Source organism: Athalia rosae, chromosome 6 (genome assembly GCF_917208135.1).
Source record: "Athalia rosae chromosome 6, iyAthRosa1.1, whole genome shotgun sequence".
NCBI classification, from domain to species: Eukaryota; Metazoa; Arthropoda; class Insecta; order Hymenoptera; family Athaliidae; genus Athalia; species Athalia rosae.
Genome location: NC_064031.1, coordinates 9,559,159 through 9,579,728, shown reverse-complemented (window position 1 = coordinate 9,579,728; position 20,570 = coordinate 9,559,159). Strand labels below are relative to the sequence as shown.

The 20,570-nt window shown below is 40.5% G+C and overlaps 2 protein-coding genes and 1 long non-coding RNA gene across 7 annotated transcripts; 1 reads left to right on the top strand and 2 right to left on the bottom strand.

The window, feature by feature from the left end:
* Window positions 1-98: 98 nt before the first annotated feature.
* Window positions 99-6,382, bottom strand: LOC105690403 (angiotensin-converting enzyme-like). Of its 5 annotated transcripts, XM_048656932.1 has the most exons (15): window positions 6,125-6,382; window positions 5,929-6,019; window positions 5,258-5,723; window positions 3,810-4,013; window positions 3,564-3,722; window positions 3,304-3,385; window positions 3,080-3,220; window positions 2,807-2,992; window positions 2,565-2,659; window positions 2,330-2,481; window positions 2,119-2,246; window positions 1,798-2,044; window positions 1,624-1,713; window positions 1,429-1,536; window positions 99-1,338 (listed from the first exon to the last, which is right to left on the bottom strand). In XM_048656932.1, exons 4-15 carry the CDS (start codon window positions 4,002-4,004, stop codon window positions 756-758), a joined length of 2,166 nt encoding a protein of 721 aa, XP_048512889.1. In that variant the 5' UTR covers window positions 4,005-4,013; window positions 5,258-5,723; window positions 5,929-6,019; window positions 6,125-6,382; the 3' UTR covers window positions 99-755. The 5 variants fall into 5 exon arrangements, with proteins under 5 accessions (XP_048512889.1, XP_012263595.2, XP_012263592.2 ...); XM_012408172.4 differs by having other exon boundaries at window positions 5,929-6,382; XM_012408169.4 differs by having other exon boundaries at window positions 5,539-5,723; window positions 5,929-6,382.
* A 1,703-nt stretch (window positions 6,383-8,085) lies between these two features.
* On the bottom strand, window positions 8,086-16,528 carry LOC125501462 (proton-coupled folate transporter-like). The gene is made up of 6 exons (XM_048657470.1): window positions 15,535-16,528; window positions 11,678-11,779; window positions 9,798-9,935; window positions 9,376-9,459; window positions 8,359-8,515; window positions 8,086-8,227 (listed from the first exon to the last, which is right to left on the bottom strand). The coding sequence occupies exons 1-6, from the start codon at window positions 16,526-16,528 to the stop codon at window positions 8,086-8,088; spliced, it is 1,617 nt and encodes a 538-aa protein (XP_048513427.1).
* On the top strand, window positions 16,526-20,471 carry LOC125501379. The gene is made up of 2 exons (XR_007278928.1): window positions 16,526-17,128; window positions 17,230-20,471. It is a non-coding gene; the product is annotated as an uncharacterized LOC125501379 (long non-coding RNA).
* Window positions 20,472-20,570: the final 99 nt, after the last annotated feature.

The following is a 20,570-nucleotide window of genomic DNA, read 5'->3' as shown; positions in this document are numbered from 1 at the left end:
GAGTGACCTACCTTTGAAAACGATCAAGTTATCATCCTTTTTTTTGGGCAGGAAAATTTTTCAGTCTTGAGAAATGAATCAATATTTGCCAATCAATGTCAAAGTGATAATTTTTTGTTTCTTATTCTTTGCCAAAAGGTTTTGATCCTAGCTTGATCCATAAGAAATATAGTAGGTAATATGTAACGGTTTATGATTCAATAATTCTACATTGAAAAATTTCGTAAAATCGTATACCTTTAATCTTCAGAAAACTTCAAAAAATAAACGAAATTCTCCTGAACTCCTTAAGGCCATATAAGTTTGAATACTCAAGTATGTTACAACAAATGGAATCCACCAACCATCCAGGGTTGAGTTCCTCACATCCTTGTAGCTGCAACTTTCCACATGCAGAACATTTCAATATACATCACAGCGCAAGTACGTAGGTAGTATTTCTATATTTTATAGGAAGCCCTAGATCACTTCACTCTTAAGGCATAACTCTGGTGATAAATCTACCATATCCCAACGCGACGAGCATCTCTTTGGTATGTAATTGAGATTTGTTACATCACGTATGCAGGAATGTTCCAATGTAATGTTAGTTAAACGTATGGATGTAACAGTATGGATAATGTAAATCTACGTATATTGTAATGCGCAATGCTGAAATTGATGCTCGATAATAGTTCAATTTAGCGGCACATTCTTCTGTACATTTTATTCGATCGTGAATAGTTTATATGCTCCTATCAACACAGTGGTCCCAATCACACATATCTTCTATTTTTTGGCGTTTGGCTTTTGACACATCTCCGCCTTCCGAAAATCGCAATGACACAAATAGCAATAGTTGCAACGAGAACCGCAGCCACTACCCAGACTGCTTTGCTTGTACTCATTTTGTCTGTATATTCGCTATCGGCAGCAGTGCCTTGCAGTTTTGTGTCATTTTCCACATACGGTTTATGATCAGATTCCTTTTTGATGTTGTCATGTTCACTCAAAATGTTACTAGGAGGAACAACTGGAGGAAGCGAAGGATGATTTGTTGCATTTTTCTTTGCATGTGGTATCTTTGACTCCTTAGGTGCTGACGTTCGGAGCGGAGTAGCAGCAGTAGTGGTAACAGGTGGTCTGGTTACGTCAACAGATTTGTAGTACTTTTCGAGTCGCTCGAGTTCAAGTTCCTGGTCGTCGCTCAGAAAATAGATATCATCTGGATTACTGTCAAGGAACTCTTCCAAGGGCTCGAAATATGATTTCAAAGCATCAGTTGTGATATCATCGATTTCTAAATCTCTTTGAATGATCCTTGTCCAATCATCAGCTCCACCTTGCTGTATCATTCTTCTGTAACAATGAAATTAACAGTTTTTAGAGCATGCATCTACCACTGATAAATTATATTGTACAAAGCGATCATTCTAAAATCCAACTCACATAAATTCATTTTGCATTTGGTACCTAGTGGTACGGTCGTACCGTACCTCAGTTGCTCCTGTTAAATACTCGTAAAGCTGAAATCCTAAAATTATACCCAGGAATTTTCTGCAACAAAAACAATAACTAAGGTCAATACACTTGATCATCGTTTCGATTTGGAATGGTTTCAAGCAACAAGTTTAATATACTCACGAGAGGTAAGGTTTATTGCTAGTAATATATTCGTCGTCCAGAAAAGTTGGAATATCAACAGACTCTGATATTACCCCCTCGTACTTTTTCCTAAAAAAAAAATAACCGCGGACTTTATCGTAATTTCACTCCATTGTTTAGCATTTATGCAACGGACAGATCCCAAAATTATACCTGTAATCCCACCAAGATTCAACAAGTTCGTTTGGTTGGAAAGTTTTATTGTTGATAACATTCATCCTCCACATATCGACACTTAAATAATATGCCAATCGAGGTAGAACATCCAGAGCAGTGATCATTAATGAAGTGATCTGGGAGTGTTCGGAATCAGTGTCATTATCTATAAGTTTGCTGGCCTTCAGTTGTCCTGGCCCAACCGATAGTATGGAAAATAATTCCGCCACACCTTCATCCAGACCTAAAGGTGCAGAAAATTTAATTACCCTGAGAACGCAGGTTGACACACAAATCTGAGGTGTGAATAATACTTGCTTGAATATCTATTTGCCATGTTAAGGAACGGCATACTTTCCAATCCCATTTGATTTAATAAAACTTTGGCTACGATCTTTTGTGCAGTAAGATAATTGGAGAGTGATGCTTGATGGCAAGTCGATACCCTGCAATGGACGCAAAAAATTCGTTTTTTCTAAGCAAAAACATTCGGCTAACTGAGTCGTAAAGAAATTCCGTAATACCAAACCTTGTGGCTCCTTCCCGGCAAAACTTGACAAGTTGAGTATGACACTTCTGGTTGAATTTACTCTGCTGCCAAAAATCAGCTTCTGGCATCTCTTTAAGTACAGATTTTCCCATTATTGCTGCAGATTTGTACAGCGATATGCCACGCAAATTCTAGAGTGGAAAAAATCTATTACAGTCCGATTTTCAACTTTTCCTCAAATAATTAATTACAAGAATTATTAATTTACGCTCACCTTCTCCCATAGGCCTTTTTCCAAACTGTAACTTATATTAGCATAGGGCATTACATCAGATGCTATAGAGGTCCAGTCGTAACCATCCAGTGAGCCTTGAGGGGAAGAATAGATGATGAAATCGTACGACAAAGTGAGTAAAATTTACCTAAACCTTTGCAACGAGCATCAAGTGACAGATTCAAATTCAGCTGTTCTACTTTGAACGGATACGAGATAAGATTATACTGTCTTTGTCATACCCAGAAGATATGCTGGAATCCCATTGTTATCTAATGTGACTTTGTACTTCTGAGCCAGACGATTCTGAACAAATGTTAGAAGCTTTTTATGCAATGCAGAAATCTCCTCCCACATATCTTCGATCTTTTCATATCCTCCATTTTGTCCAGAGAGTAATTCCCAATAAGCGGTAACGGACTCAGCGCCTACAAAGAATTATTTATTACGATTATTATTCGTTTCAAGTCATCAGGAACGGATTCAAAATTTATACCACCACCATCTTTACTGACCATTCACTTTTGTTGCCTCAGATACAAGGGCGAGCGTCGAAGGAAATGTTTGCAGAAGTGGCGATAGTTGACGATGCCATGTGGACCAAGTAGAACGTTTATCTTCGATCTTAGCAGCTCCCGACAATAGCTGTTCTTTGTCTGCAAATTGAAGAGGCATATGTTTATTCTTATAGCATCAGAAACGAGAAATAATAATGATCAGAACTAAAAGGTATTTCTACCATGTCGAGAATCATGCAAAGATCCATCCGAGTGATTTGCGCCTATTCTGAGAATAGCTGCTTTCCCAGAAAAAGATACCAACTGGAACCAATAGTAATGCGCTTGAAAAGGTTGCACTTTGTGACATCAATGAACAATGACAAACTCCATGACTGTACAAAGAAAACCTCGCAGAGAACTCTCCAATCCCAGATACCAGATCGTAGAAAAAATCATTAAAAAATCCTTGGTATCCAGTATGAATAGTTTCTTCACCTACATTATTCCATGCGGTAGAGTTTAGCAAAGTGTCCCCTGGTTTTTTGGCTACGTTAAGTTTGTACGCGAGCAAGATGTTGTCTGTTTCGCCATCCGTTAGATTGTGAATTAACGCAATTTCATTTTTCTTGAATGCACTGTAATTTCCTTGCGCCTGTTCCTGAAAGTCAATAGGTAGAGATATATTTCAATGACAGGAATACTAAAACGAGTTTACGACCAAACATATTTGCCAAGTTATACGTACCCAAGCAAGTAGAAGTGTATTATTCGAGGGATTATTGATGAATGCCCATTCAGCATTGGCAACACTTTGACAAGCATCCTCGTATGATAACTCGGTAAACTCCAAAAATGCTTCAAGTTCCGAAGAGTCTATCCCATAGCTTTCTGGTACAAAATTGTAGAGGCTCACGAGTACCAGCACACATTTGAGTAACATGTTGCAAATCTGCAATCATAGGAATTACTAAGAGACAATTGGATTAATTCTAGATCCAACTTCATGACTAGTAGAAATAAGAAGATGCATATCTTCCGGATTCCTAATGACGTATTGGAATTTCTTTGAATAAATCGTTGAACCTCTATACCCGTGAACAATACAAGTATGGTGGATTATTTGATTTGTCATCATTTGCTGCTTGGAACCATCACATTTAAATTTCAAAATAGGTGGCAACTGATATCTTATGCCTTCTACACAGTTAGTTTCCAAATACAACAATATTACATATGATGCAAACAGGCATGATTCAAACAGCCCTATAAAGAGTAGTAAAAGTTGTTAATGAGGAGAAATTGCTTCACTGGATTCCATGATTGCATTTGCTGACCACTAAATTGTTTTTCTCTTTGGTGTGCGGTATAGTCAACCGCCACAGGGTATTTAGTATCCAAAACAAGGATCAGGTCTATATTGGGATGGAAAATTCAGGATGGAATTTTACCAATGTTGAATGGGCAATCCACACAAACACAATACCCCAAGGTTTGGCTTTGCCTCATAGAGTTAAGATCCTCTTACATGTCCTAGATTACCAAAGGTTGTAAAACACAGATTCAGAGCAAGTACTGCTACTTTGAAGCTCAATTGCAGATATAAAAAAGAATTTGGAGTACGTAGGCTTGGCTTATCGCCGTGCTGTAAAATGAATCATCTTGCTTGCGGACGTGCAAGGTGAATGGGTTAACCAAGAGTCAATTATTCATGAGTCTATCACAAATAACAATGAATAATTTCTCATGGAGCTGAGCCAGGAGCTGATTTGCCGGACTATGACTGTGCAATCTGCTGGATTGATAGCAGCATTGGAAATGTAAAATTATATCTGAGTAGCTCAATCACAAAATGAAAAAAAAGAATCACAGAAATAATTTATGTACCCGTTAAGTAATTGGATGTTAATTATTATGTTAAGCTACATTTTTGGGTTTTTTTCCGATTCATATAAAATGATACCAAATGGAAGATCTTTTTTGACTTAGAACTATAAAATTGAGATTCATGTGTACTTTATAATCGGGCCCTCATACAATTTATATATTCAAACCAACATCAGATACAAGTGCAGTAAAGGTTTGAATGAAGAAAGATGTGACATTTTCCATCGATTAGTAACGTAACCGACGTAATAGGCATATTCAAAAGTGAGGAGAGTCTAGATGAAATAGTCAAGGATATTGATTACCTACCTTTAACGACAAGACGTATTGGAATATATTTAACAACAAAAGCTTAAGAGAACATCGAAAATAAATCGTCTTTATTAGCCAACCAATTGTCTAACGTGGTGAGTATCTCCAAAGTTACATGTGTTCAACGATTACCATATCAATGTCACTGTTTCTGGTTTGTAGAGTATCACATTACTTCCGTTTTTTTCATTTAAATCTGCTCGCTATGCTATTACAGTCATGAAAATTGAACGTAAACACGGAAAAGAGAAGGAGCATAGTAAGCAAAAATCACACACCTCAATTGAGCCCCAAATTAAAGAAGGTCGTTTTCTCGAAACTGATTTTTCTTTTATTATTGTTATTTTTATAATAATTAATATGTTTATTGTGGTGTGGTGTTGTTGCTGTTATGATGGAACTCCAACTTGGTTATTCAATCGTGATCGTTGTCAGTTTGTTACTAACACGATTATCTGTCTTGCTGCACAAATTAAATGTAGTAGATCGAATTAAATTCCACGCCACGATCATCCACGATGACAAACGCCTATGGCTTCACGGAATCTATTTGTTCAAAGTCCGACAGGGCAGACCAAAATTCTCGGCCATACGCGAGTCACCGTATCATGAATCATTGATTCACGAGTAAAAACTTAATCTATAGACAAACACATGATAATTCTCACCTAAGACAATGCTGAATTTTTCTTATTATTCAATGCACTTCCTCAACCGTTGACTCGCCTGTTCCTAACGGTCTTTCGTCGGTCTAAACTCCTAACAGAAATCCACTTGCTTTTAGTTTTTTCATATATGTATATAGGTATAATCTAGTGATACCCCTTGCAAATGTGTCCAAATCAACTTGCTTGAATAACAGACCACAGCGAACAGCAATCAACGTCAACGGTCCAACTGTACTCGCATTCATCGGACCCGACCCGCGTCCTCGCGTCGACTGCTCCTTGCCACCTTGTTTTTCTGCAGCGCACGTCATTTGATGATGTAGGCAAAAAGGCGACCTTCCTTGACACGGTAGATCGGTAATGTAGGAAGTCATCTGGAATCGCATCCTGCCGAAGCAGATAAAATTGATGGGCTGAAGTGAAAGGGGCCCCCGGTCACACTCATAGGTACTGATGAAAGTAGATTCTTACCACCACAGGGAAGAAATTGAGTATCACACATGCTAATGGATTATACTTTCTGATGATATGTCAAGATTCGAAAGTAATTATAAAATAATGAGTGTACGGAAATAAGTCTTCCGCGTTAGTATTGCTGTGGTTCAACGATAGCGATGCTGTAACTCAGAAAGTCGATTGGTGCCACCCCTGCCCCCCTCACGTGCATCATCAATTGTCAAATGTAATCATGGCTTTATTATGTATACATAATTTTAATATCGCCGAATGTGATACGATTTGCAAATTTCTGTATTTGATCTAATTAAGTACTTGACAATTGCTTTACTTCACTCGCTCTCACGCGACGTGATGTTTCATACATATACTTGTAGTATATCGATATACATTAAATATCGTACCTATACATATAATTGATAGCTATACATACATATGCATGAAATTCAATTTCATAATTACTTAATCCCGCGGTCGCTATTCGCTGATACAAGTTGATACACTGCATCTATAGGTATAAGTCTTGACACGCACGTGTGTGACGTAACAAACGTCCATATAATAAGTTCTTATTTTTAGATCAGCTGCAGCTCAATATTATAATGTTATCCCCATACTCCGTCGGTATATATCACCATAGTCAATGAATGCTTCAACATCATTGCAATTACGCTTAGCTTACGTACAATCATAACAGGAAATGCACTTAATTATTATTGTGGTTTTTTTTTATCATCACTTCCTAATGACTGTTGCTTTGAATAGGTGCTGAAATTACGAACACGCCATGGCGATTATACCATATAATCATTTACACATTAAAATATGGGGAGTGGAAAGCACACCGAAGGTGATAATATTTTGGTTTTATCTATTTAGGTAAAATTGCCCTAGCAAATATATATATATATATATATATATATAGATATCATATATATATATATATATACATATACACATATATATGATATACAACATTTCTAGACTGTTTATCTCCTTTAACTGTTTATTTAATTGATTTATCTAATTCATTGAATTATTTTTTTTCTTTTATTTTATTTCCTTCCTTTTCTGGTCGGCTATTTCTATACAAAATGTTTTGCAACTATGAATATGGACCTATGTTATTATCGTCTCAAACCACGTAGCTACTACTCGTCGTACTTAACGCGCGATGTGGTATAGAGCTACCTGCATATAATTCAACAATTGTACCCTCTCTGATATATATTACAGTATTTTTAAAATCCATAACTATTTACAGATGTGTTCAACTCAGGCCTGTCTGTCCGTAGATTTCCAAGTTGATACAGAAATAACATGTGTCACATTCTGGTTTTCTAACGTATACGAAAAACGTCGCGCACATTTTCCAATGAATATTCAACTTGAATCTCGCCTTGATTCGTTTCAACTCACGCACCTTATCGACGCACTTGCGAGATAAAAGCCCATCCGCCTTGATCCAAAAATTGAATAGCCCGATAATATCGTTCGCACATAGCTTGGATACGGGTAAAGTTTAATACGCACGAATCGCCTAAATCCTGGAAAGGTTTCGGTGCAGTGTTCATTCTACGTCGAACAGTGTCTCTTAGTTTTGGACCGTCGATCGTATGTGTAAAGGTCCTGCGAGTGGAGAGATGCGTGTTAGAAACCGGCTATTTTTCTTTGTTCGATATGCCGGTTAATTTTCGGACGTCACAGACGTTCCGTTTCGAACGCAGAGTTGATGATGCCTCGGCAAACTTCTGTCGGCAGTTCCGCTTTGCCGGCAAAATCTTTCTTCTTCGCCTCCGCAATGTCCCCAGCTCTGTCCCTCCTGTGCTCGGTATACAGCCACCTGATTGGGGTCAATTAAATCTTTTAGAAAAACGGAGATTGAGTTGAAAAAATGAATGGTCAATCAAACGAGAATAATTGGCGTCCCTGTCGGGAAAATAATGAAAACATGAGTGAATGGGAATTGCTCACAGGAAGAGAACGACTGCTGGAATGGTGAGGGCACCCCCCAGGAGGAAAAAGGCACCGGGTAGCGTATCCATAGTAGCTGCATAAACGGAACTGTACATCGGACCGTAGACCAGAGGCATCAGCGCTTCGCAAACACCAAACAACGAGTTCACTTTGCCTGTAAAAATTGTCGATCTGGCTTATTGAATGGTAATAATGATAATAACAAGAAATCGAAAAACAGATAATTATGAAATGTATTAAATTCGATTTATGTTCCTGCGGGGTGTTGTTCAACTCGGCGCTGCAGGTTAAATTATCCGACGATGTCCTTCGTTGCTGAAGAATTGCAATTCGCTCGAAGCACTTCGCGGTCCGCGCGGCGATACATGATGGACTGATCATGGTTAATTATGATTAATGGTAATTATAGCACATACCCTGGTTGTATAATATAACTGAGTGCTTTTTCCGGGATATCCGCGAGTATATAATTGAAAACCTCGTATTAGATTGTGGCCTGTGTACCTGCGTACCGGATGGCGCATTAACATGTGTGCAGTATACAACATGACGTACCTATATACCTATTTTTAAATGAAAAAAATACAGCCGCGCATACATATTCCTATAAATATATCACGCACAACCAATTTAATGACATCGAATGATGAAGTTGCTCGAGGATTACGAATATATACACACGTCGAGGTTTACATGTATATATACATGTCGTTGTATTGAATTATTCTTCTTATTATAGTCTATATTTCACTTATATCTATTTCAGGCTGATCGATAAACCAGACAGGGAAAGCGGTAAGAAACTCGCGTGAATGTATACAACACGAGTTTACAGAACTTCTGTGTGTTGGTAAAAAACACATTCGGTTCGTGCGTCTACTTTATAGGTCCACCGGCGTACGCAATGTGATTCATATTGTAAATAATGGAAGGTAAATGTGTTATGTTGTGTTTACGTGTCGCGGTGTCAACATATACGTATGTGTGCCATTGACCCGCACTGTAAACACTTACCCAACTCGTCTGTAGGTACCAGTTTCGAAGCGATGGATCGCATCGCGATAAGCGAAGTCCCATTCACGATATCCGCCAATGGCGCTGGAAATAGTAAGAATAAAAAAAATGAAAAATTGAATCAGCATCTGCATCGGTGGTCTTTGATTGCTGTGATTATCGTGTATCGATATACATGTGGGACCCACACGTATATACAGGTGTATTATTAGGGTCATACATGGTCATACAATACCTCATTATGTGTAGCAAGATTACGATTCTAACTTTTTTTCCCATGCAAAACTGCATATGCAGTGGTACTTTCGAGTCAGAATCTCAATCTCCCCAGGCGCAGGTATTGTGAAACTGTATGTGCAATAATAAGCGTAACACTAACAACAACAATAATAGTAATAATACCGACAGTTGAATCGTCTTACCTAGATATATGGCCCAATCCGTGCTGGCGAATGCATAAACAAGACATGCCAAGATTTTGCTTATGCAACTCATAACGCCCACCAGGGCATCGTCGATCTTCAACAGGTGACTGAACACCCCGACGGACACCATGGTTCCTGCGATTGTTGAAAATACGAGAAAATATACGACCGGGAATTACACGTATTTACATCTTCCTGGTATAAAAATGACGTTCGAGGTATAATTTGATCATATACATATGTATACAGTGACTATTTACAAGTCCGCAAATGTAGCAATGGCATGGGGAAATTACTAGATTACCCGTTTAAATCCTCGCCACTACATATAGGTGCATGGCTAATTATTCCAAGTGAAGTACCCAGACATTACTCTCACGGGCACAATATGTTTACTCTTATAGTGAATGTTAATTGTGACGACGCGGTTGGGATTCATCTTGTACGTTGCAGTCGGTGTTAATTTGACTTGCAGCTATAGCATTTACGTATGGCCATCAGCGAGTACGATCATTAATCGACGTCTGCAGAGAAAAACATGAGTCGGCTCATCTCAAAATTTGCACGAGCCACAGCCTTGCCTCAGAATGTAAATTTATTCGCGAGTTTTGAAGGTGAACATCGAAGCGGTTGTTTAAAATTAATACGACGAATAAGATCTCAAATATTCACATGTCTAATGTCGAGATCGGATGAAAAAATTAAAAATAATGTACTAGATTCTATGGTATACTTGTAAATACATTTCATTGATGAATTCAAAGTGGAAATCGATCAACGAGGCAAAGATAGTTTTTGCGAATTTAGGCTGATGATGTTCTTCCCATTATGCTCACAGACAGAATATATGTATACCCGAATGTTACATAATATTCGCCGTATACATCCCCGTGTGTTACCGCGGACAATTATCTGCGCGTTATTGCGGCAATCGCTGTACAACTAGGCGTATAGGTATACATTAGGCTCCCGTAGTCCTGCGGGTATGACTACATTTTCTTGTACCGCTCGACTGGTAAAATGATTGATGTTTCAAGGTCCTCGAAAATTCCTATGAGATTGGATTTCGTGAGCCGGAGGATTCCATCACAAATATATTTGTATGCTATGCACCATATGTACAATACTTTATTCAAGCACATTACTTTACATGCATCTAATCTAATTGTAATTTATTTCCCGTATACAACCTATGCGCATATATTAGGTATAGTGCAGTTATACCGCACTAATTAGTGTCAACACGAGTTATGATCATCGTATAGGTATACCCACGCTTTAAGAACTACGGATTTCTACTCTCTGGCTATTCATTTAAAAAAAAGCTAACGTTCGTGGATCCCGTTGACGCATAGTCGAAGATCTTTTTTGATTCCCTCCGGCCCCCGAATATTAATGTTTATTTTCTTATCAACCATACGGTAAACGCGGGTATAACATAAATCGGCGAACAAAACAATGGCAGGAGAAACGCGTTTTTCTGGTTTGTTACTATTATACCGATTGTGGGCCCTCCCACCCGATAAAAATCGACACCACCCGCTTAAAATAGTCATAATAATGTCCAAAAAACAGACAACCACAAAAGGATATACATGTAACTATGGCAAAAACTAAAGAAAAAGGTCAACACAGAAGTAGATCAGAATTTCCAACAAAGTCAACTCAAGGATCAAAGTTTTTGCAAGTGAAGTGGCACAAAAAAAACACACACACACACTTTTCTGATACAATTTCAGCCACCTGATCGTTACGAAGCGAACGTAATTTTAGAAACCAAATAAAAATGAAAAGCGGTATTGTAACCTCGCATAATTGATTAACCATATCTATAAATAGTTACAGGTCGGGTCTGAACTTGAAGTATCGGTACTCACCGGCTAGATTGACCATTACGCTGTACGTGGAGAACATGCTGAACTTGACCTCGTTCCAATTGAACCGGTACCTTGTAAACAAGTACATCACCGCCATTTCACCTGAAATTAATTAGAGGTACGTTAAATATGTACCGATATACAAACATAATGTCGCTATACGTTGCGAAGATGGAAATTTTCATGGAATGGTCGGCGACACGTATACGACGAGGGACGCGGACGCGTTCGTAATTTCAAACCTAGATTATTGGTATACGGATAGGCGAGTGCCTAACTATATACACGCACAATTAAGTTGTCAACCAAGTCGTTTCGCTTTCTGTTTCTCTGCAGTTACAAAATAATCGATTGGACGGCACAGTTGAGTTCTCGGGTTCCTAACGACTCGTGCCGAGAGAGATTTGAATGCTGGGTCAAGCATGGTGGCACGTACCAGCGCATACCCAATTCGATTACTTATTACGGAACTATGCCTACGCTGCACAAGTTTTACAGTTTTGCAGGTATGTCTCACCTATGTTATTGTACAGAGGGTACGTATACCCTATTTACATTGGTACCTATATATACCTACATGTTCCTATAAGATTCATGTACGCCTATAGATATGTATTATATACATGTAAAAGTTACACAATAAGCCCACTCGTAATTAGAGCTAGCCTTCATCAAATCGTTTCCGCCCAGGCACGGTCTTTATCAAATTATACTTTGTACTCCTCACCGCGCGATCTTTTAACGCTCCAAGACGTTGCGGGTCGAATTATACCGACTGCCCCTGCGGACATCTCGTTACAGGGCAGAAAAGACGATTTCCAACTTCGTCGAGTCACGTCGTCCGGCCCATTACGCAACTTCGAGAAGGCTTGACCCCGTAGAGACGATAATTTGTTGACCCGATGGTTGAAAAAGGCGGAATTTTAATAATAAAGGGGCATAGGTACGTACGACAAGTGAATCTAGTATAACTATAGTCTCGGCGCCATCCCGTACCACATGATCCGAATTAAGACGATCCTCGCTGACGTCGTAGTTGACGTTGTATGATTCTATGCGTAGGTATACACACTTATGTACAATGTGGCCCGATAACAATGGAGGATAAAAAACCACCCTTTTTTGCTGTCAAATAGACTCTAAACACGCCGATATCCGTTATGACGAGCGTTGTGTGAAAAAAAAAACAAGGATATCGTAACACTTTCGATTGACTTTTGCTCCGATCGTCACGGGCTGTGGAAACGGCGACCGCCGACACAGCGGAGAAATCACGCAGATTTTCATACAATGTTCCGACGTTGCATTTTTCCACCCTTCTGGATCAGAGGAAAAGAAGTTAAAAAAATTGATAGCTTTACCGAAGGCTTTTATGTACAAGCTCTATGCTTTTATGATACCCGTTTTTAAGCTTTCCAAATGAGCCGGTTTTGTTTTTTAGCCACCCTATGTGTACACGTGTGAATCGCAACTCTGGTTTGATGTACGTATACGTACATCATCATTCGTCTTGCTTATAAAGCTCGAGGGAGAGAAATTGAGTGCAGCTGTCCGCGTAGGTACTGCAGATCGAGAATGCCTCGTCAACCTCCTCTACCTTGTGTTTATCGTGCAGTGAATGACCTACTGTATCAAAATGCTTCCGTCTATCACCTCTTGGAAATGACGTTAGTCGGGCGTAAATGATGTGAATATTCGCATTATCGTTGACCTTTGCATCACCTATCTATACCTGTGTGGTGTTTCCGAGCAACTCGCAGCCAATTTCAAAGCGAAAAAGAACCTTAGAAGATTTTTGCACCCTGAAAAACCGTTGGCACGATATGTATAAGGGAATTCGCTGCGCGTTGTCTTGTAATAAGTGTGTAACATGTTTGTACCAATGAGATGACCTTGTGGGTCGATTAGGCAAGGTTTCGCGTCCCGTGCGTGGGCACGTAGCGTCAATGGGTTGATTTTCCGCAAAACTGTCCACTTGAAACTCGTTAGCTCGTGTTTCCGTTTCTTGCAAAACGAGAAATACAAGTTTTCCGGTGATTGTTGCTCGTTCCTATAAACGGTGGGGTCTAGTATACAGTGTTCAGTACCGTACTGCGTATACTCATCGTCGGATTGAATAAAACCTGCGAGTGCATTACCACGATTATAATAATTAATCGACTCGTCCAGTCCCGCTGGTGAAATCGTGTGACCAAAAGATTCCAAAAAATAAATCGACAATTACCGATACGTGTAAACTACACATCGCCGAATCTACTTTTTATTCTCCGCATAGTATACGCATGATTTTTTTTTTTCCTCGTTCGTAATTCAGAGCATAAGTGGTACTTTGTTAGTGATGAAGCTATTTATCAGAATTATAACGCGACTCGGTCATTCGCGTAAGGCGTTAAACACACATAATGGATTATAATAGCGTACTCGACGTAGTTATATGCCGCCGCATTGTAGCACACGCGTCTAATCATAAAACTACACGTCTCGTTGGGGGTGCGCGCGAGCGCCTGAAGTCGCGCCAGACTTGCAACCCGCAAAGCGCTTATGAAAGGGAGGAGAGCGATCAGGAGCTGAATTCGAAATCTACACTGACGATGATTTTTTTGATGTGATTGATAAAAGAGCTACGATCTTTTGAAACACTTCACCGGGCTATTATCTGCGTTGTGCGTTTGCTCAATGTTTTTTTTTTTCTTTCATTTGAATTGGAAGTTGGAAAATTTGATGTCAATATTTTCAAGCTCTACGGGGGCACATGGTCGACTTGCGTACAGTACACGGCGTACAATACTCGCGAATTGACAATTTTTACGTAACCGTGCCAGTCGATAGACTATAAGTATATCGGAGAAGCGTGCGAATCGCTTTGATGCTGCAAATGAACGTGAATTTCGGTGCAAGATCAATCGGCATCAATACCCGATTCGCCCCGCATAGCGTCGATATCGGTCGATTCAATTCCGCTCGGCCGTTCAGCTGTACCATAGATTCAGGGGTATTAGGCAATCATTTAGGAACGCATTCACACGACTGTGCTGGTAACCGATCTATTCATGCACCGGGTGTAACACAATTAGCCGGAACTAATCCTTGCATTGTCGGCGGATCAACCTTGGCTACGGTATCCGGTAGCGAACCGTCCACGACTAGATTTTTCCACAACAGTATCGAATGTCGCTAGACCGAGACGATCGAATAAAAAAAACCCAACGATTAGCAAAAAATTCAAATATTACCAGATTATGTCACACGTGTCTACAATGCACGGTACCTCTACATCGAACATGCATATTGTAGACGGTATGGAATATTCTTCTTATACGGGTACACTCGTCCTTCGTTGATTAGAAAGTATCCGTAATTGTTAACAGAATCATCAAACAAACCCGACGTAACTAAATAATCATACGGAGTGGTAAATCGTCGCCATCCGTGCAAAACATACTAGCTAACAAAGTAGCGAATCCTTGCGAGTGATTCTTGCCGAAGAAGGACGGAGGATGAGAACATTATAATCCACCGTAAATGCGGAGTCACTCTGAATTATTTTCACCTTAAAAATGTTCCGGTTTCTCGCAGACAAATTACTCACGTCCATATCGTTAAAATACATAATATGCATAGCTGCATTATGCTTGGTGCCTGTTGCGAGTATGAAAACACGATGAAATCTTAATGGATTTTGGACAAGTGGGAAGCTTTCATTCGCGCGTATTCGTCTGTGTGCGTGCGCTATTGAATTTTTCCATCAATCCCGTGACTCGTAAATAGAACGGTGTCATCCGAGTAGAAATTACGACCGAAATCCGTCTTTAAATGCCAATATCACTATCAATCGATCAATCCTGTCTTGAACTCACCGTGCATAGGACCGATGACGACCATAACGATGATCATGAGCACAACGACCCTTTTCTGTCGATTGTTGGCCCCCTTTTTAAAGGCGACTCTGAATGTTTCCGATATGTGTCTGAACGAGAAGAAGTCCAGCGCCGAATGACAAGCGGTAGGGCCGCCGGTGTGCTTAGCCGGCTTGTCAATTGCCGGTGGTCTCGGTACTTCTTTTATGCACACCAAACCGTAGATGAAGCTCAAAACGTAGCACGCCGTCGATATTCCGAATACTCCGTAAAAACCTATCTTAACGTAAAGCACACCGGACAGTGCCATTCCGATCGGTATTCCAATAGACACGAATACATTCACTGCCCCGATCCTCAACGTCCGCGATTCCACGGTCGTGATATCCGCTACGTAACTGAACATCCCCATAAACATGGTAAACCATCCGCCGGTCAATGCTGGCCACAGGGCCTCCAAGGCACCAGCAGCTTCCATGGGAAGTTCGTAGAACCAATAAGTGCAAATTATCAAGCTAATGCTGGTGAAAAATTCACCAACAATCGGAAATAGCATACACGGCTTTCTCAGTCCGGTTCTGTCACTCCAGGCACCGATGAAAAGTATCAGGACTGCCGGTAGCCCACTTTGAAGTGCAGTTTTCCACGATTGCATTCCGGCTACCAACTGCTGGACCGCTGTTTCCTCGGCCTCGTAACCGCTGGTATTTCTTGCGGCGAGTGCCGTGCAAACGTCGTCGGGGTAACCGAGATTCACCCTGCACGCCTTCTCCAGGTTCAAATTCTGCGTGGCAAGCGACGCCAATACACTCGGCATGATGTAGAAGGCAACCATCGGCTCGACGGTTACGTTGCTGGCCATGAAAAAGAACTTCTGACCGAAGCTCATCGATTTCCACGTCCGTACCACGCTGCTGGCAACTTGAACGGAATCGGAATCCATGGAAGATTTCTCCGTGGACGACGATTCCCCGTGCTTCTTCAACTCCGTCATGATTTCCGTATCGGGTCCCTCTCTTTCTCTCAGCTCTTCCGCTGCTTCCTCTTCCTATGTTTCTTCAACGTTTACGTACCGCGTTTTTCAGAACGTAGCTGCAGAAGGGTAATATTCTGACGGACTGATGCTGGAGGGTTGGAGACCGCATTAATGAAGTTTGAAGACAGTCGACACCGAAGACCTACTAAATCGGGACTCCCTACGACTGAGGCGGTGAACGGGATAGCGATAACGACAACAACTACGTCGACGACGGTGATACCAGGATGACGACGATCGAAGGATAAGTCCCGGTGCAAACGACGATGCTCCGAGGGGTCTGTACTGCGGGGTCGCGTAAGTTGAGTCAATTGTGAATTGGCGTGTCAACTACCTGCGTGCCACTGCTTAACGTGACATGACCGGGGCCTCGTACGAGCGCGAATGCCTTCTCCTCACTGATCGTCGAATCAACGAACCGCCGGCGGACCCCATCCAGAAGTCGCCGTTAGCGTCGAGGTACGGGCACAGAGGGGCACGTACCGGCGTACAGCTAAGTAAATGCGCTACCAACGCCGAGGAGAAGCACGATATGCTGGACTCTAACTCTAATTGCAAGTACGTTTGCCCGTCCTGTGGGACGTGAGATATTGTTATACGTGCCAACAACGAGCGCATATGTTGACTACTTACGAGTTACGATTAGTCGGTACCCACAGTTGGCGGACCTCCGCCCCCGCTGCCTCTTCCAAATCTGACTCCGTCGACGCTCCTCCGCGGCATCTCTCCTTGCGGTATCACACTTGAAATCCGGTGCCCTGCAAGTATGTACGTACGTATCAACGAGCCCTTGCGGTCACCGTGGACTCGATGTACATCTTGTAATGCCTGGTGAAATTTTTCACAACCCCCCCCCATACCCCAAAAACAATGCTTGACTTGTAAACAATCAATTACGGTTACGACCCCGTTTATCAATTCTCATCCGTGTTGTGTTTGATTTTCGTTCACTTCGCGCAGCTTTTTTTCGTCAGACACTTTTTTGTCGTTCCACTGTAACGTGGCGAGAATTCGACGTATTCGCAATTCGTATACGAACATAGGTGGATGGGTCTACACTCTTTCATTGATTAATGTTCGTTGATTTATTTACCCATTCATTATAAGAAAGAGTAGCGTCGCGAGAAGACGAGTTTCTTCCGGTCGAGCTTTCAATTCGCTTCTGTCGCTCTGTGCCGTACCCGTGTTCGCCGCAGGGTCTGTACGGCGGAGTCTTCACTCGCAAGTTGCGATAACCCAACTGTATTGGTACGGATATCGTTACACGTACTATTATGTAAACACTTACATCTATAGCATTGTATCAAAAAATAAATGTATCAGATCGGTCGAGGTTTCAGGTGAAAACACGTCTGGATTATCGACTATTTCCACACCATTGCCGCTGCAGTCCAGGCTGTGAAATAATTTACATACCTAGATTGTAACTAATTAGTTTACGCCCGTTACAATGGGTATTTGATGAATACCGATCTTGGAATTGAATGCAAACGGTACGCTTAAACAGAATTAGGTAGGTACACGTACATATTTTCACATTCTACCATAGATACATTATATTCCACCTCGCGAGGCTTGCGTGTTATTATAATAGCGGCAACTATTCTCGTATAAGCAGCTATACCCATTACGATTAGCACACTTTTCTGTGTCGAGGAATTTCAAGTTGTGCAACATATAACGTTGCACTCTCGTTTGTTGAAAATTTTTGCATTCGCACACGAAACTGCGTAATCGCGAAACCTCTATAATGGTCGGTAGTGAAAATGAACTTGAACGATGTGGTGCTGTACGTACAATGATAGGTATGTATAATACCTCGGGCAAATAATAAAACACCATGGGACAATGCGCACAGTGCCCATGGGATGAGATAGCAATAAACCGATGCATGTGTACAATACCTATTGGACCTTGAAATTATAAGTATAATGTTGAAAGAATCCTTTTCTCATTCATCAGCGTAGCTGACTATTAATTACGAATGCATTTTGTAGAAGGTATAAATAGGTATCCTTATGGTCATAAAAATCGCTATAAATACACAAATACCTCCAACCTTCTGGACTTAATGTCTGCACTTTGTTAAGAAAAAAGAATCGAACTACTACAAAAAATGTGAGAAAAAATTGTAAATTTTTACAAGGGACGCAGTGGTTTTCGCTCTAAACGACTAACTGTGTATTTCCTTGTTATGTTAAGAATTCAGAATCATAATTTTCGCTATTTTTGAAGTTGAGAAATAGAGCGACGTACGAGTGAAATAAATGGATCTGGAAGAAAGATGGGATAATCGTTCATTGGAAATTATCGCGCTTTGACATAACCGAATATGACTCCGATGAAAAATAATTACTGTTTCGGTACAACCGCAAATTATTGACTGTCAACGAAAAAGCAGAAAGATGGATGGAGCGAATTCCTGTCATGGATAAAAGCTAATTATCTTGAAATATATATTGCATAGAATATGATAAAATCTTTCGCCGTAACGGTACACCTGCCGCTATGTCAGTGCATAGGTACCTCCTCGCCATGACTTTCTCATATACTCCGCATCGGAGTAGATCACAACACATTAATTTTTCATTACGAATTAATTGCAATTGTATTACCGCTAAATTATCATATAAAAATCATATGCGCAGGCTCCTAATTTGCCGCGGTATCTTCTACCCGTATGTATTATTAGATACCAGTGTAAATATACCACAAATGTATAGTATGCGTACTTTACAAACTATCACGATGTAAGTAGCTGGGTGATTTGCGACATTCGGTGTCAAGGGCACGTAATTCATTCATTACCCCCTACAATACGGTGGTTGGATATGAATACATGCGCATATTCTTGACGAGGGTGAATTTTGGAGAACGTTTCGCGTGGCATGCCAAGAAAAAACAGCGGGTGCGAACTGTTGCAGGTTGATGTAGGAACATTAGGAACATGGTGGATTGTAATGCGAATCGTTTTCAACGCTGGCATAATAACGTCTCCGCGAACGTCGCCGTTGGTGAATCACATAACTACCGTTGGAAAAAACAAAATATGAATCAACCATCAACCTTTGCCAACGACTTACAAGGTTCGAGCAATTTCACTCGATTACTGAACATCCGATTAGTGAATCGCTCTTCTTGCGTGCATATACTCGTATACACACTATGTACCTATACCCATACATACAACACACACGTATGCAATACACCTATTACACCTATAGGTATTGTATACGTACATATGTATACCACGAGGGTTTCATATGAATGTAGGTGGCCACCACACACGAATACATTTCATCGTTGGACACGCGTTCGACAGACAGCGCATCCAATTCCTATGTAAGTATCTATACACACATCGATAGCCCAATGTATATAATTCACGCATGGACATGCTCTGGTCGCAACTGTGTATCCTGATAACTATACGTATCGTATAATAATGTTACATACAAGTACGTTTATGTATATTTATAGCCGTATGGTATAAAGGAACGTATTACACTCACACGTCTGACTAATATATTTATACGTTCGAAGACACACCCCCTTCGAGTTCAGATAAGATACCGCAGTTCCATAAAAATTTGGCGTTACCACCCTATTGACAAAATTGTGCATAATGAAAAATGAGATAATGGCTAAGACAACGGTGCTGAAAATGGTTTACGGGATAAACGAGACAATGATGCAGGTTACTTACTATAGCAACATAAACGTTGATTAATTTCTCGCTTATCGGGAAACACCGAATATTTATGCGTGGGACATATTTGCGCAAATTGCAGTTAATTACGGCGAATCATCGTGTAGAGTATACTGCATAGATCAAGTTATAGTGAAATCCTTCGAGCGACAATTGTTAAGTATCAGAATAAAAATAAACTGATATGAGTTACGCGGCTGTTGATAATTGATGCCGATCTCCTCATCGTAGATACTATTATACCATTGTTGGTGACCCAGGGGATCAAGAGACTTAAAAATATGGTACTCA

Excerpts from the sequence above, each read along its gene's own strand:
- LOC125501462 (XM_048657470.1), bottom strand. The coding sequence starts at position 16,528 with ATGACGGAGTTGAAGAAGCACGGGGAATCGTCGTCCACGGAGAAATCT. Across the intron at positions 11,780-15,534 it reads CGTCATCGGTCCTATGCACG|GTGAAATGGCGGTGATGTAC; the intron begins GTGAGTTCAAGA and ends AATTAATTTCAG. Across the intron at positions 8,228-8,358 it reads CCAGCAGTCGTTCTCTTCCT|GTGGCTGTATACCGAGCACA; the intron begins GTGAGCAATTCC and ends GACCCCAATCAG.
- LOC105690403 (XM_012408172.4), bottom strand. The coding sequence starts at position 4,004 with ATGTTACTCAAATGTGTGCTGGTACTCGTGAGCCTCTACAATTTTGTA. Across the intron at positions 2,660-2,806 it reads GATTCCAGCATATCTTCTGG|GCTCACTGGATGGTTACGAC; the intron begins GTATGACAAAGA and ends CTTCCCCTCAAG. Across the intron at positions 2,247-2,329 it reads TGCCGGGAAGGAGCCACAAG|GGTATCGACTTGCCATCAAG; the intron begins GTTTGGTATTAC and ends CGTCCATTGCAG.